The sequence below is a fragment of the Episyrphus balteatus genome, chromosome 1, assembly GCF_945859705.1.
Source record: "Episyrphus balteatus chromosome 1, idEpiBalt1.1, whole genome shotgun sequence".
In the NCBI taxonomy this organism is placed as follows: Eukaryota; Metazoa; Arthropoda; class Insecta; order Diptera; family Syrphidae; genus Episyrphus; species Episyrphus balteatus.
The window spans coordinates 40,312,162-40,329,094 of NC_079134.1; the positions used below are offsets into that span (position 1 = coordinate 40,312,162).

A 16,933-nucleotide genomic window follows, 5' to 3' on the forward strand; every position below is an offset into this window, starting at 1 on the left:
ACTATTTTCTAGACGACGACGATGAAGAAGAAAAAACAGCAACGCAAAAAGAGACGTGCAACTTTTTCGGTCACGTAGCGCTCTCTAGCAGATGAAACAAAAGCCACCAGCGTTCACCCACCCCACACAAGAGAAGAAGAAGTTTCACACTGCTCCCCGTTGTGGTTTCCTTTTTTTTTTAGTATTTTTTTTTTTTGCCTTGCTCCGTCCAAGGAAACTATACAAATTCACACAGAAAAAAACCATCTCTCCCACAGCAGCAGAGGACGAACGAGAATATCTTTCAAGAAACATGTTAAAACGTGAAAAAACACCAAAAAAGTACAAAAAAAATGAATTTTTTTTTGTTTTCTGTTCCCAGCTTTCCTCTTGGATGGATGATGATGATTATAGCCTGACCATATATTCCTTTCGGGATAGAAACTCTTTTTAGTGAGACAGATTTTTTTTTTCTTTCTTCCAATGAGACTTTTATGGGCAAAAATGTAGTAGAAGAAAAAAAAAAAACATAATAAAACCACACGGCACGACCATCTGCAGAACTGTAATGGCTGCCATTGTGTATAAAATTTTTTCTGTATATTCTTTTTCTGGGCAGAAAAAAAAAAATAAAAATAGTGTATCCATATTATGACTGTGTATGGGAACTATTTGCACATACATACGATAAAAAAAATAATTTCATTAATTTTATGTAATTAATTACGGGACATAAATGACATAAGAACTATTTTTTTTTTTTTCTAAATCGCCAAACGTCAAAAAGAACGTATAATAAAAAAAAAACACGAATCATTTCGGTCAGCGGTTTTTTTTCTCTATATTTCGTAAAAAAAATAAACTTTATTTAAAAAAAAAGAGGAAAAATATTATTCCGGAGGCTAATCGCCGCGGTCGGCCGTTTCCGTTATCATTGATTATTATCAACCCATCTATCAATCCAACAAAAAACACAGCCACCCCATTTCATGGCAGCTAACGAAATGAAATGAAATGAGTGAGAATACCAGAACCTGAAAATAAATTAAAAACTTTTTTTTTTTTCGTTCATACATATTTTCAAATCGAACGAACCCCCCTGTTGTTGCTTCTGTTGTCGCCTTTATGTCGTTTTTTGTTGTATTTCCTTTTATTTTTTCCCTTGTATACCTTTATATGAAATCATCACGCATACAAATGTAAATAAAGTAAAAAACAACAAACTTTGTGTTTATTTTTTTTCTTATGTACTAGATTTGTGATAGTATTGTACCTAAATAAATCGGGCGTTCACTTTATATGGATATTGCGCGCGTGTGCTAAAGCTAAAAGCTGGTTCAATTCGAAAAATAAACGAACAGAACGAAACGAAGGAACAAACCCAATACGAATGAAAAAAAAACCCCTATGAACAGCAAAATATTTTCCAAAGCGGGTGTATGTGATTTTAACCTGCAAGGGGGGTGGTGTTCTTATATATGTATGAAGAAATTGTGTATATACAAAAGTTGGTGTCGTCAATATAAATGGAATTTTTTGTATTTATTCTATATAAAGGAATAGTGTGTATAGTTGAATATAGATGGATGTTTTTGGATGGCGGTGCGGTGGTGTGTATCAAGAGGGCTCCCATTTTTGGATTTCACCACACACCATACATAGAGGTCTTTTTTTTTGTTTCCATCCATCTTCATCTAGACACACAAGTTAATAAACACACTCTGTTACAAACCTATCTATCTACTACAATAAATATAGCAATTTATAATGTGTTGGAGAAAGATAGCAAATGGTAAATATAGACCCTAAACTGTGTGTAAGAAAAGGAGAGAGATATCAAGAGATGATAGTTGCTTGCTGGCTAGTACTGTTTGTGGAGTATATTTGCAACGGGTGGTGGTGGCGGCTGTTGGGGGTTTTCATGTGAATCTGAAAAGGGGAGCTCGTTCGACAGCTCTCTATGTGTAACAAAACTTTTGTTGTGTGCCCATTTATGTGCATGTGTATATGTAACTTTTGTAGTTTTTCCCTTGCGCGCGCTTGCATATAAGGAAATGTTTCTCATATATACATATCCTATCTATATCTCACCCATAAGCAAAAACGCAGTATAAAATCCGTCGAGAAAATGAGAGAGAAAGAGAGAAAAAACGGTTGTGTGAAAGAGCGCGAGATATCTCAATGATATACATGGTATATATTCACGTTAGTATATAATAGCAAAAGCAAGAAAAAGCAGAGAGATATAAAATAATCAAAGAAAGAAGCAAAAAAAAAAAAATGCTGTGTTTACTCTTAATTGTGTATTATACATATATAACACATGAGTATATGTGTAAGTGTGTTTTTTTTATAAAAAAATTTAGCTTTGCTTTGGTGTATATTTTATTTTGTGCCTTGGAAATAAAATGCCATGTTTAAAAATTGTTTTTTTTTTTTTTCTTTCATCATCAAATCAACGAATTTAATACGAGTGAGAAAGAGAAGATTTAATAAAAATTCCTATATTCAGAGTTTTTTTTTTACCGTATAGAGGTATATATTGTGTATGTGCGTAAAAGAGCTAGAAATATTAAATGAAATAAAGAAGAAGAAAAAAAAAATGTATAAAGTGTATCGCCAGAGTAAGTGGTATAAATGATAATACCAAAAAAAAAAAGGGAAGGGAAAAAAAAATTGTTATTAAATTGTGCAACGTCGCGTTTCTCTTCTCTCTTATATGAATGTATGTAGAATTTCGTCGTAGATCATTGAAAATACACGGTCTGTCATTTTGTGCTATGCGCTGTTGCCATTTTTCTTCCCATCTACTACTTTTTATCGTGAGTCGCGTTCGTCAACATTTATTTTTATTATTATATTGACGGTAGTACCAAAACCAATAAAATGTACATGTGTGTGTGTGTGTATTTTTTTTTTAATGGCAGCAGTTCACTTCAGTTCACTACAAAAGTCTACTACACAAGTATACAAGAAGAGAAGATACCTACTAGATTGTTCAAAAAGACAACAACAACAAGATATGAGAAAAAAGGAACAGAATTATCAAACCACACTGTGAATTAGCAATGATAAAAGATGAATATGTATGAAAAAAAAAAAACCCCAAAGGGAAAGACAAAATTGAAGGAAACCCAAAATTAATGCTGGATTATACTTACATAAACACATCTTTTGCCCCCCCCCCCTTATTCCCCACACCCCCAAACAGAATTTTTTTTTTTATATTATTTTTTGGTAGGTACCTAGGTACCAATCTACTACTATCAAAGTTAAGAACTTTATTTTTCTTTAAGGTTCTCTTTTTCTCTGTTAGGTAGTATACACATTCTATACTTATATAAGTTAGTATATGTATAAAATAGGTACATGGGTACCCTTTTTTTTGGTATATATGTAATATTATATTAGTAACAGAATAGGTATGAATAAAGAAAAAAGGCAAAAAAAGTATAGAAAGAATGTAGGAAATTTTCAAACGTAGATTACAATTACCAGACTTGCGTTTGGCCCCCCGTTCCGTCCCGTCAACTTAGTATTGTAGGAAGGTAATCCCTGCTTCTTCCTTTCTCACTTTTTCTCTCTTTCATTCACTGCATTGAATAGTTCTATTGGATTAAGACGACAAGTGTGAGTGTAAGCGAGAGAGAGAGAGAGAGATAGAGAATAACGACAATTTAGTACAAACGACGACGAACGATAGGGTATAGTTTGTTGAGTTGAGTGTGTTCAGGGAACATGAGAGCAAATTAAATAAATCTTTATATGGGTAGAAAACGTAGAACGAACGAACATACCAACATTTATACACATGCAATATCTACTTTAATTTAATAGAATTAAATATAAAAGACGGATTATCTTTTTTTTTTTTTTTACATATATATTTTTTATAATAATATAATAATGCTCCCTGTTAGGTAGTAGATTGTTGGGTAGATATATTATAGGCACATTTTTATATTCTCCAAACTTCTCTCTTTATAATTTTTTTTGGAAAGAAAAATATAAAATTTAACCAAATTAGATGAAAAATCCAATACCCTATAATATCAATTTATCATTTTTAGCTTTTTTTCAAAATATAGTAAATCCCATGAAAAAATAATAATTAAATTTTTGTGAAATTTTTAATTAATTTAAAAAAAAAAAGAAAATCCTTTAAGGATAACATAATAATAATAAATAATCCCCATCGTTTTTAATGGATATAAATTGATTGACAATAAAATCAATTATACAATATATTTTTAAACAATAATTAAATTAAAAAAAAAATCAGAAAAAATAAAAAAAAAATTATCGACAATATTCTACTATATACGAGTTTTCTTTTGGGAGGAGGTCGCCCATTAGAATCGCCTCCATGAAGAACATAAAGCAAAATGGTACGAGAGACTCGAAACCTTTGGGTTGGACATTTACCCGATACAGCACGTGAGGATAGGATACGAGATCATTTTAAACGGTAAGCATTTTTTTTTTTAAACAAATATCTACAACCTTTTGAAAAGATGTCTTGAAAATTCAAGATTTTAGTATCTACAAAATTGCCATTCTCAAAAAGCGATAAATCTATCGCAATCGCGAATTTATTCTACCATTTTTTTTTTCCAGCTCTATGGTATTGATACATTCGACTGTAACGTACAGACAAAATCTGCTGTCACGTACAGACCCACCTCGTTTGTTCGTAGTATTTTGTTTTGTCATCTTTTACGAACACAAAAAATTGAACTCCTTAATTATTAGGTATACCTACTTTATCAAGAGATTAACATGAAGAAACGTCACGTACAGACAGGCAAAGAGAAACAACATGAATATACTGTGAATTTTAATATTCTAAGGCAATTTGCTGTGAGTTTTATAAGTTTCGCTAAATATCGACCAATATTAAGCGTCTTAGTAAGGGTAGGACAGATCTAACTGATGAGCCCACTATCGTACCTGGGCGAAACGCTTTGGAGTTGAAATCAAGAATAACCATTGCTTACAATTTTTAATATCATTTTGGTAAACGATTCTTATTTGAAACTTTCACGTGAATCGAATATCAGAATAGGACTGTAAAATTGGACATACAAGATCGAGTTAACTTTCCAGATTTGACGATTTACGATTTTGACAGATTTTTTTGGTGTTAAATATTATTGCGAATGGCACTCATGTCAGTAATGAAGTCAACACCTAATTCAGCACTGAATTCAATCGTTTGAAATTCTTGTTTGAAATGTAACTTTTAAGTAGTATATTGTTGCGTCCCTCAGGTGTGCAAGTCATGTTTTGTATCTTTTCAGAAACGGAGATAATAAATGTGGGTTTTTTAAGTAATATTTTTACCTCAATAAAATTCGTACTGTTTTCATTTTAAGAAAAGATCGGAAGAAAAATAATCGGTTAGCAAAAATGGTCATAAGGGGTATAAAAATGAAGGTGATAATTTATAGAACTTTTTTACTAAAAAAAAAAAATTGATTTTGATTCAAACTTTTTTGAAACATGTATTTCAAAGATCATTGATTTTAATTAAAAATAAAAGTTATTTAAAAAATCAAGACACCACAATTTAAAAAAAAAAATCTAAATTTTTGAAATATAGTTAAAAATGGATGTTTACATTTTGTGCTATAAGCTTGTTTTTAGTAGGTTTTGAAATTTGTTTAAACTTGTTGAAATACCTACTAAATACGAATTCTACGAATTTTTCAACAAATTATCGAATTTAAAAATAGAAGGTACAAGAGTTTTTGAACTTAAACACATCATGAAATTAATATTTCAATAAGAAAAAAAAGAGTAAAGGTCATTTTGCAATATATTTAAACAAAATATAAATAAATGAATGTTTAATCTTTAATCTCCCTATGTTTTGAATAGATACCTATTCTTGATCCTGATGTGCTATTTACGTCAAATTTCTTCTTTCTATATAAAATATTGTTATTAATAAATTTAACATTTTTATCCTATATGATTTATTATCAAAAAAATACCTACCCTACACACATTATTATATTAGATAATAAATTTGACCGACAAACAGAAAAAAAAAATTTCACACAACATAAACACCTTAAATGACCTTCGATTAAAATTAAGCATTTCTATACCTATACTCCTATCTATTAAAAGTATTTTATAAGCTATTTAAATATTAGAGAACAAATTTGTATCAATGTCTCATGGTCAGTTAAATATCACACATTCACAAGAAGCTCAAACACATTGATTTTTTTTAAATTTATTTTTATCAATTAGTAGCGCACTTTTTGTTGTAGAGATGTACGTTAACGTATAAAACATTATAGTTCTTATTTTTTTATTTTTCTTTCTTGTTTTTTCTTCAAGATTATACACTTGAAAAATAATATAATCGAGACTAATTAATTATTATTATTTTAAATCACATGTGATGTATTGTTTTCAGTGTGCAAGTTGATGCGCGATGAGTAATTTTGAAGACGAAGAAAAAAAAAACACAATAAATAAATAAAAGTTTCGTCATGATGGTTTTCGAAATTTTATGCTAAGAATTTTAAAATTTATAAATGAAAACCATTAAAACGATTTTAACTTTGGTATTTCAAGTGGAAACTTTAGGTTTTGAAAAATTGTTTTGTGCTACAAAATTTGTAGATTGTATTTATCAAAATATTGGTCAGATATCAGATTTTTTCAAAACTATACCCAAAATTCGGATACATTCGTATTCGTTTTGAACATAGTCAAGGTATCATTTCAACAAGTACTGAGGGCGAACATTGAAGAAGTAAGATTCAACGACAACTATTCACCAATAACTCAATGAATTTCGAAAAGATCAGCTAGTTCAAACTGATTCTCAAAATTCGTTATGAAAAAACTTCTCAAAGCAGCAATAAGCCTTGGATATCGAGAAAACGATCTACAGTTTATGGAACTTGTCAATAAACTTCGTTATTAATGAAAATTCTCTTTTCATTTGCAAAATTGCAAATAAATGGAGGTCACCAAAGCCAGAGTCGCTCAAGGTATGACGCTAGGTGCATTATTCTTAAGCCGTATGAGCACTTCAACAGATCATTTTAATTCTAAAAAGAATAAAATATCGGAACAATTGGTGAGGAGTTAGTCGCTAAATGGAGAAATAATGCAGTGAAGCTTTTAAACAACACTCCGATCTGCAAAATTTTTGTTATAGGAGAGCAATTTTACAACTTTCTTGTACTTTTTTACTAAATGTTCAAAATTACCATAAGCAAAACAAAATTTTTTCTCCATGGCTCACTGAAAATTTCGACCTATTTAACGACTTCGCCAACGTTATCATAAACCGGGTTGAGTCGACTTTTTTTTAAATTCAGAAAAAAAAAACTATTTTTCTGAGACGTTTCTGTGTTAGGAATTTAGAATTTGTAAATCGTGGATAAGCTTCTAATCATCTTCTAAAAGCTTAAATTAAAATTCTAGCAATTATTTTTCGAATTGTAAAAATACCATCTTAGAAAACTGGAACTTAATAGATGACCATACAACTAGCAGATCACTGAGTTTTTTAAAGAATCCATCTAAAATGGTTAACTAAAGATCTTCTTTGACACCCAAACTCAGGTTGAATTTTGTCTGTGTTTTTAGGCAGTCAAATCTTTTTGACGCTCAAAGACGAAGCCAATTGATTTGTTAATTTTCAATTTTCTCAAAACCTAAAAGGCACAGAAACATACAGTTTTCATTTTTCGATAAGGAATGAATTGAGGCAGTTTTTTTTTTTTTTTTAAACTAGTCAATTTTGTATGAAAATTCACAGTCTGGACAAAAAAAAGTATTCAATGAGCTTTTTTTATTTTTTTTTTGGCTATTTTAAACTTTGAAATCGATTAGTTTATTAAATATATCGATTTAAAAATTAGAATTAAATGTACCTACCTTCAATTCTGCCGTTCAGAAATGATATTATTTATAACTGTAAGTGTTGACGTTGTTTTTTAATATTTTTTTTTTTATTTTAAATTATTTTTTAGAAAATTGCCCCTCTCCGGGGGGAGATAGATTCCCCTCCCATAGTAAAAAATGATTGTATTGAACTCATCTATAAAAAACCGTTATCACATTCTGGCGCCCAAGTTATTGTACGATAACGTGCTGAAATAACATTTTTGTTCTGTGCCTAAACGTTCGAAAAAAAATAGAATTTTTTGAACTATGTCAGCCTATTAATTCTAGGTTGTTTAACTGAACCACTTTTTTTTATACATTGTTGACAAGACCTAAATGTCTTCTATCCAAAACGGTAAAGAAACCTAAAATGGGTAAAAATTTGAGGAAGCTAGATTTTTTTCAATGGGTGAAGGTAAAAAAAAAAAACCGTTTTTTGCCCCTTACTCAAAATTTTGGGTGTGTTACGGAGTTTTAAAAACAAAGTTTCGTAGTCAGTGCAACAAGCTCTACAAAACGCGTATATTGTGTGTAACACATTGTTATTAAAGAAACAGCTCAATAGTTGAAGCTGGCTTTGGCTGACACACATGTTTTATGTCAAATTCAGCATGGTTGGAATTTTTCCCAGAAGACTTAAATCTAACTCTACAGTATTTAAATGACAAAGTAGATATTTATAGAATTTCAGAAATAAAATTAGTTAACAGTTAATTAGTCATCTAAATAAATGATCCCACATTTGAAAAAGCAGTCACTTTTTCAGTACCTAGTTGATAAATGATGAAGATTTTAACAAGTTCATTTGATTCAGAGTTAAGTAATTTACCAAATTTGGATGAGTCAACTATAAATCTCGCAATTTGCACTGAAAGACTGAGTCTATACAGTGATCTAGAACTGAATTTGGTAATCTAACCAAAAGTGAACAAAAAAGTAACCAAAACCGAACCAGTTATCAACTATATCAACTTGCGCACTATATATCTCATTTTAATTTTATTAGATACAACAACAAAAAAAACAATCTGAAATTTTATATATCAAAATCTAAAGTAAGAAGATCACCTTACGTTATGCCTTCAAGTTTCAATTTGCTTATTCTGAACTTTGAGTTGTTTTGTATGTATTTCAATATTTCAATGGAACCTATTAGGTACCTACTATATCATATTTTGTTTTATTAAAGTCTTCTTAGGTAACATTTTGTTGTGATTCTTTGTTAAAAAATTATTTCCAATTCAATTCATTAATGGCTGGATAGGTACCTAACCTATAAGATTATAAAAAAAAGAAGCTATAGATTAGTTTTTTTTTTTGTCTTTTCGCCTGAAATGTTAACCCAAAACGAGGTGAGTTATACAAGTGTGGTGTGGTATATCTAACTGGTAAGCCAAAAAAGTGACACCAGAATAAAAAAAGGCAAAGTTGAAATAGCTAAAAATGTCATATCCCAAATACTTAAAACACAAAATACAACAACGAAGACGACGACAACGAGACTACGACCATCGTCACCGCATCTTTTTTTTTTGTCAGCACAAAACAAAAAAAATATTCTGATTTTGAGCTTCCTCGTTTTGCACCACTTCACTCCCTTTTAGCAACCCTCTCAAAAGTTATGATTTTTTTTTCTAAAGAACAAAAAAAAACCAACAACAACAACAAAAAACAGGGCTAAGCAGCCAGCAAGCAGAAGAAACAGCAGCACCAAAGAACAACAACAACAACAAAAGAACGTATGCGCTTTCAATTTGTTGGTGGTGCCGTACCAGCCAAGTCAGCGGACGGGGTCGTTTGGTCGGTCGATTTTTTCGGGGTTCGTTTGTCTTTTTTTTTTTTCTGACTCTGCTGAGGCTGACTGACTGCCTCTGCCTGCTTAGTTTGCTTGCTTGGTTGGTTGGTTGCTGGCTGAATTCTGATGATGTTTGGTTTTAGTTGCGCTACTTTGCTGGCCATGTTCTTTATTTTTATTTCATTTTTACTTGATTTTGAGACGTTGCCAGTTTTTTTTTTGTATATTTGTTTCCTTTTCACTCCCAAGGTACATTAGAACATAGCCAAAATTTTGTACTGAAGATGAATTTGAGAACAGGAATTTTTATGTTTTAGGTATTCTTTGTTTTTGTATTTTTTTTTTTTTTATATTGAAAAATCATCACCTTTTGACTGTTCTTATAGAAGCATAGAACATTATAGTGACTGAACCTGAACGAACAAACAAACAGTGAGAATGTGGCAATAGTGTATAGAAGTGATGGAATACAACAATATAGTTGAACATATGCACTATGGGCTAGGTTGCCAAATTTCACAGAAAAAATTACGTAATGTTTTTTTTTTTTTGGTTTTAATAAAAACAAACAGTATTTTACTGAGAGAAGGTTGAGGAAAGCACTAATGTGTGGTAGAGATATGCAGTTTTTTTTCGTTGTTGTTTGGAATAAGTAGGTAGGTAATAGTGTTTCGATGATTTATGACATTGTTTATACCGGCTTGGTATTTATTTGTCATTTTTTTTTTTACGTAGGTAGAGTCAGAGTGGCAGAATAAAATGACAGATGTGATAAAAAGGCATTGGTTCAATTCCCTCAGGTGTAATTCATAATAGTACATATAATTATAGACAATGCGGAAAAGGGAAGGATTCAAGTCCTTTATGTTTCTATTTGTACATGGTTCGATAGGTAAACTACCTATTATTCAAAAAAAAAAAAAACAGTTTCTCATTATTAGAAAAAAAAGAGGGTTTTTTTTCTAACATTTTTAGGATGACAGGAGATTTCTATAAATAGAACTCTCAGTACTTTTCAAATGTCTTCTTTTGAAATTGAGGTTAAGCAGCTGAATCACTGCGGTCAAAGGTCAAAGAGTTACCTATTATAATACGAACAAAAGGATTATAAAATTATCAGGAAGTTGTTACGGACATTTTATTGCAGAGTAGTATTCCAGTAAATCAGAATTATTCAAAATAAATGAATTTTTGCTTAGTTTTCATTTAATTTTGGTGTTAGTTTGATATTCTGTAATTAACAATTTTGGTCTTCAATAACTATGTTTTGTCCCTTAATAGGGTAGAGTTGCCTAATTCCGGCCCTCTCCAGTAGCCGGCCACCTTTCAGAAAAATCCTTATAACTAGTGATTTCGTAGGATTTATTCCAAATTTTTGCTCTTATTCTGTTCTTTTAAATGTCTCTCCTAAAATTACAATATTCTTATTATTCTTGTTATTCAGTTTTCTTAGAAAAAAATAAGTTTTTGTGAAGTGATCCAATCGGGTATGGTTTTTTTTTTAATTTTACTGCCAAAAGCTACTATCGTAATTAGTGTTTTGTGGAAACAATTTCAGAGCCAATGCTTTGAAATGTTGTTTTTCTTATTAAATATATATTATTTTTCAAATAAAATAGGTTTTAAATAGGAAAAAGATGTGAATTTTGGTAATTTTAAGGGGGGCCGGAGATAGAAAACAAAAAAAGCTTTGAAATTCAAGAGTTTCCTGTATTCGGCCCCCTTTTATTGATAAAAGTTTAAAAAATGGGGAAAAATAAATACATTTTTAAATCATTTGATGTTATAACTTATTAACAATCAAAATTGTTTCTAAATTCTTAAAACACAAAAATTTAAATAAAAAACATTGAATTTATTTAAGCTTGACCTTATAAAGTCAGTGGCCGGAAATGGGACACTAGATGGCCGAAAATAGGAAACAAAGGCCGGATTTAGGAGAATCGGACTTTTTTATACAAAAACTTAAATAAAATATTTTTGGGAACTATTATTAACTATTTTTTTTAAACATACTGAAAAATTATTATAAAAAGTACATATTATTTCAAGAATTATTCGAAAATGTTGATATTTGACGTTTCTGTGCTTTATTTTATGAGACAGAATCCTGAAGGGGCCGGCTACTAGCAACTCTACCCTAATTTTTTGAATTCATCGGAGAAACCGAACCGAATGAAGTTTTACTTTGCCGAAGACCTTTATTTTGTATGACCTTAGCAATTGCTAAAAAGGACTAAAAAATATTGGATTGAAATTCTGTTTTTCGAAAACTTTTCAAAAACTATCAATTTTTGAAAAAAAAAAAAATAATGACAAGAATTTCATAGTTAATGATATTCTCTCTAAAAAAAACTAAATTAATGCATTTAGGGTGCTTGTTTTCGATAAAGAAAACGAACACAAAAACTTGTTGTTTTTGTTATTGTTGTTTTTATTTGTATGTATACTCTAATGTAGTAGATTGTATTGGAAATTTTAATTCTTAAATTTTGAACTTTTAAGTTGTAAAATGAGAGAAAGTTTAATTTGGATAGCCTAGACCTAGATGGTGTACACATCGGTTTTTCCATTTTTCATCCCAGAATCTATGATTTTCACCGAGGCGAAGGCGGGAAAGTTTATGCCTTGGCAAGAGCGCCTGTTTTCCACATTTTCTTTCGTAAAAATGGCTTAAGTCCGACTTAATTATTTGCTGCACTTGTCGTACTCCCACAACCAAGTTTATTTTCTCGAAAACTTCCCTTGCTGTCAAATTCTAACGAAAATTACTTCATTTTTTGTCACTTTTGGCGCTCTCTCGACCAAAGGTTTCCTTCTTGATCGTTTTAGGTAACTATACTTGTCACCTTTGTAAATTCAATTATGAATTACACAATCGGACCTTTCTAATCCTCCAGATTTTTCGCGGTTGGACAAGCCCTCTTCATGGTAAGCCTTAATTTTGCCCATTACTGCCTGCGTCAAGGGTTTTTCACGCTTTATTTAAAAATAACCCAAAAATTTTACTTATAAAATGTTTATAATGGGTTAAAATTAATTTTCCAACTGTTTAGTTACTTTTGGTTACATTTGATTTCGATAAACCACACTTTTAATGTGAAAATCAGTTGTGCCTTTATAATTATTTCGCTCCAGAAACGCAAAAAATAATTGTTTAAATTAAGTGTAACGAATTAAATAAAAATAAAGGGTGGCAAACAATCTAGTATATACTTGTCTTCTTATTCGTGCAAGGAGTAAAAATTAAATATCCTTTATATGGTTTAAAAACGAATAAAATCGACTGTCTTTATAATTATTTCGGTGGGTGTATGATTTTTGAGCCCAAATCCATACGATTTCATACAAATCTTTCTATACAAAATTTAAAATGTTGAAAATTGTTGGCCAGTGTAAAAGATCTGAATACTCATGCTGGAAAAAAAGGCGATTTTTATTAATTTGGATTAAAAAATTAATTAAACAACACTTCAGTAAATTTTAGAATTCCATTTTAATTATTGAGTTAAAAATCTAAAGTACAAAAAATTATCATTCTATAAAATTTTAACTAAAATTTTTTTTATTTAACCAAAGATATGATATGATTGCCATAGACATTTTTTAAGCTGCTTAAGAAAGCTGGAGCTTATCAAACATCATTTTTAAAGGTTAGACCCCATCAGTCTAAGTTAATCTGAAGCTTAAAAAGAGTCATGAATACGCCCCAATATTTATGTTTTAAATGAAATTGTTCGTTTCCTATAATATGATGCAATTTATTAGAATTGAATGTACACATGCATGTACGTCATGTGCTTCTTTTCTTGCTGTGATTCAATTTAAAAATTAAAAACACATTATATTATTTCATTCTTAGAATGCTGATTATGATTACAAAAAAACCACACCATAACTTAGTTCTTAACAAACATTTATTTTTATGTTCTTAATTTATGTTAATGTTAACAAGAAATTAATGTAATTCCAATTACTATGCGCATAAAAATCAAATCATTTTTTGTTCATGGAAACAAATACATTTTATCTCACCATAACTAACCCACACAATATTTTATCAGAAAACAAAAATTGAATGACTATTTTATGTATTAATGTCCAGTCCAGTTGGGCGTTTTTTTTAATCTTCCAGAGTTTAATAATCTTTCCATAATTTTCAAAAACTTAAAAAAAAGTAATGACAAAATGGATATGAAATGGACACTGTTAGTTGTTACTTAACGATAAACAGTTATATGTGGTTAGAGTTCAAATTACTAGCATTTGTGGCGTCCTTATTCGATAAGAGGGGGTGGTGATGATGTGTTTTTGTTGTTTGTTAGTTGTGCGCAAAAAAAAAAAAATAACTACTAACAACAAAAATTTGATATCGTATCTGTGCGATTATTGCGGAAGTTTGTATATATGTTAGTTTATTTTAACCATGATGACTCAAAAAAAAAAAAAAAAAAAAACTGAGCAAAAAAAAAAATAAGCAAGGCGTAGTTGATATTTTATTGCCAGTCTTTTTCATTTTGCTGAATCACGAAAACAATATTTATTTTTTTTTTTCTTCTATTTAGATACATATAGGTGCCTATTAATAAATAATTACTTTTCAACTACGTGTGATTTATATGAGTAGGTATTTTAACTTTCCGATAGATTGAGATTATAGTGTTTTTGACGAAACATTTTAACATTTTCGATACAAACAAAAAACTGTTTTTACAAAAACGGTCGGATAATAAATGAATTGTTTTTTTTTTTCGTTTTTCGTGGTATCGTTAACAAAAAAAAACCTTAAATAAACATAAAAACTACGATTAAAAATATATTCCAGTTAAATGACCCAAAATTCTTTCAAAACTTTAATTTTTCAACAAAATTTGTTGTTTTAAAATTTTGGGGACGGATTTTTGTAGTTTTGTTTGTTAGTATTTTTTTTTTTTTTTTTTGAAATATTTTATTTCCTTAAATGGATTCCAAACACCATTAAATTCAAAGAGAAACTTTCAATCTTCATTCAGAGTGTTCTCAGGCATCCTTAAGTTGCTATAATTCTGTCGAAAACTTGGCTTATTCGTTTAAAGTTTTCAAAGGGTGTTATTATTAATAACCAATTTCTGAGACTTGAATATCTATTTTACTGTAAGTTTTAGAAAAGAGTTTCTTGAGGATTAATTGAGAAGTTTTTGTTTGTCTAGTTTATACTTGGTTCCGCCTTTAACCAATGTAAATTGAAGGTTTCAAGCATTCAAAACTACTTAAGTGAAGATATTTGAATGAACCTAAAAAAACAGTTTTTTATTTTTAAAGATTTTTAAAAAGAAATTCCTTGAAAACTACACATTTTAAATGAAAATGAAATGAAATTTCGATATTTATTAAGGTCAACAAAAATCGATAAATAACACGGTGTAACACTCAAAATATACGCGGGCGGAGACCTATCAGGTTTTGTAGAGCTAGTCGCACTGAATACGAAACGGTATTTGAAAATCCCCTAACACCCCCAAAATCTGGAGTTACGGGCAAAAAACGGTTTTTTGGACCTTCACCCATTGAAAAAATTCTAGCTTCGACATATTTTTACCCATTTTCGATTTTTTTACAGTTTCTGATAGAAGATAAATATACCTTTTTAACAATGTATAAAACATGTAACTCGGTTAAACCACTTAGAATTTATAAGATGTCAAATTTCAAAAATTCAATTTTTTTTGTCATTTGCCGAACTTCGGCATCAATTTAAAGTATATGTTTTCAAAACAACATGCTATTTAAAAAATATATTCTAAAACTATATCTATTTCCCAATTGATCGAGGTATTTTTTATGAAAATCACTTCAAAATTGGCTTAGAAAAAAAAATTTTTCGATTTCAACCCAGATACAGAAATTCGAACTTTTAGGTATAGAACAAAAACCTTGTTTCGGCACGTAGTAGGATAAGTTGGGCGCCAGGATTTGGTGAAGGGTTTTTGTAGAGGAGCTCAATACAAACATTTTTTTCTTTGGGAGGGGGGTCTATCTCCCCCCGTTTAGGTGGGAGGGGCATTTTTCTAAAAAAAAATTATCAAAATAAAAAAAAAAATATTAAAAAACAACGGCAACACTTACAGTAATAAATGATACCATTTCCAAAAGGCAAAATTGTGCATTTGATTCTAATTTTTAAATCAATATAATATTACCAATAGTTTTTGAAATAATCGATTTCAAAGTTAAAAATAGGGGAACAAAATTTTTTAAAACTCATTTTATACTATTTTTGTCCAGACTGTGAATTTTAGTAAATAAATTACTTAGACAGAAAACTGCCTTAATTAATTCCTTATCGAACAGTGAAAACTATATGTTTCTATGTCTTCTAGTTTTTGATAAAATTGAAAAATAAAAACAAATAAAAACAAAAAATATTTTGAAAAAAGAAAAATCTGATAAAATAATTTTTCAATTTTTCCAAAAACTAGAAGACATAGAAACATATAGTTTTCACGGTTCGATAAGGAATCAATTGGGGCAGTTTTCTGTGTGAGAAATTTTTTTTACTAAAATTCACAGTCTGGACAAAAGTAGTATAAAATGAGTTTTAAAAAATTTTTTTCCCCTATTTTTAACTTTGAAATCGATTATTTCAAAAACTATTAGTTATATTATATTGATTTAAAAATTAGAATCAAATACACAATTTTGCCTTTTGAAAATGGTATCATTTATTACTGTAAGTGTTGCCATTGTTTTTTAATAATTTTTTTTATTTTGATAATTTTTTTTTAGAAAAATGCCCCTCCCACCTAAACGGGGGGAGATAGACCCCCCTCCCAAAGAAAAAAATGTTTGTATTGAGCTCCTCTACAAAAACCCTTCACCAAATCCTGGCGCCCAACTTATCCTACTACGTGCCAAAACAACATTTTTGTTCTATACCTAAAAGTTCGAATTTCTGTATCTGGGTTGAAATCGAAAAAATTTTTTTTCTAAGCCAATTTTGAAGTGATTTTCATAAAAAATACCTCTATCAATTGGGAAATAGATATAGTTTTAGAATATATTTTTTAAATAGCATGTTGTTTTGAAAACATATACTTTAAATTGATGCCGAAGTTCGGCAAATGACAAAAAAAATTGAATTTTTGAACTTTGACATCTTAAAAATTCTAAGTGGTTTAACCGAGTTACATGTTTTATACATTGTTAAAAAGGTATATTTATCTTCTATCAGAAACTGTAAAAAAATCGAAAATGGGTAAAAAA

At 29.6% G+C, this 16,933-nt stretch overlaps 1 protein-coding gene across 7 annotated transcripts in view; it reads left to right on the plus strand.

Moving 5' to 3' along the window:
• LOC129921295 (protein split ends) overlaps window positions 1-16,933 on the plus strand; it is a 176,628-nt gene that overhangs the window by 8,509 nt on the left and 151,186 nt on the right. For 6 of the 7 annotated variants that reach the window (XM_056003054.1, XM_056003056.1, XM_056003050.1 and 3 more), the window contains exon 3: window positions 4,050-4,447. Coding sequence is in view for 4 of the 7 variants with exons in the window: in XM_056003050.1 (XP_055859025.1) it covers window positions 4,365-4,447 (83 nt within the window). In the remaining 3 variants the exon portion in view is untranslated. Of the gene's footprint in view, window positions 1-3,211; window positions 4,448-16,933 lie in introns of those variants that run through there. The other variant, XM_056003051.1, reaches the window with a different exon arrangement.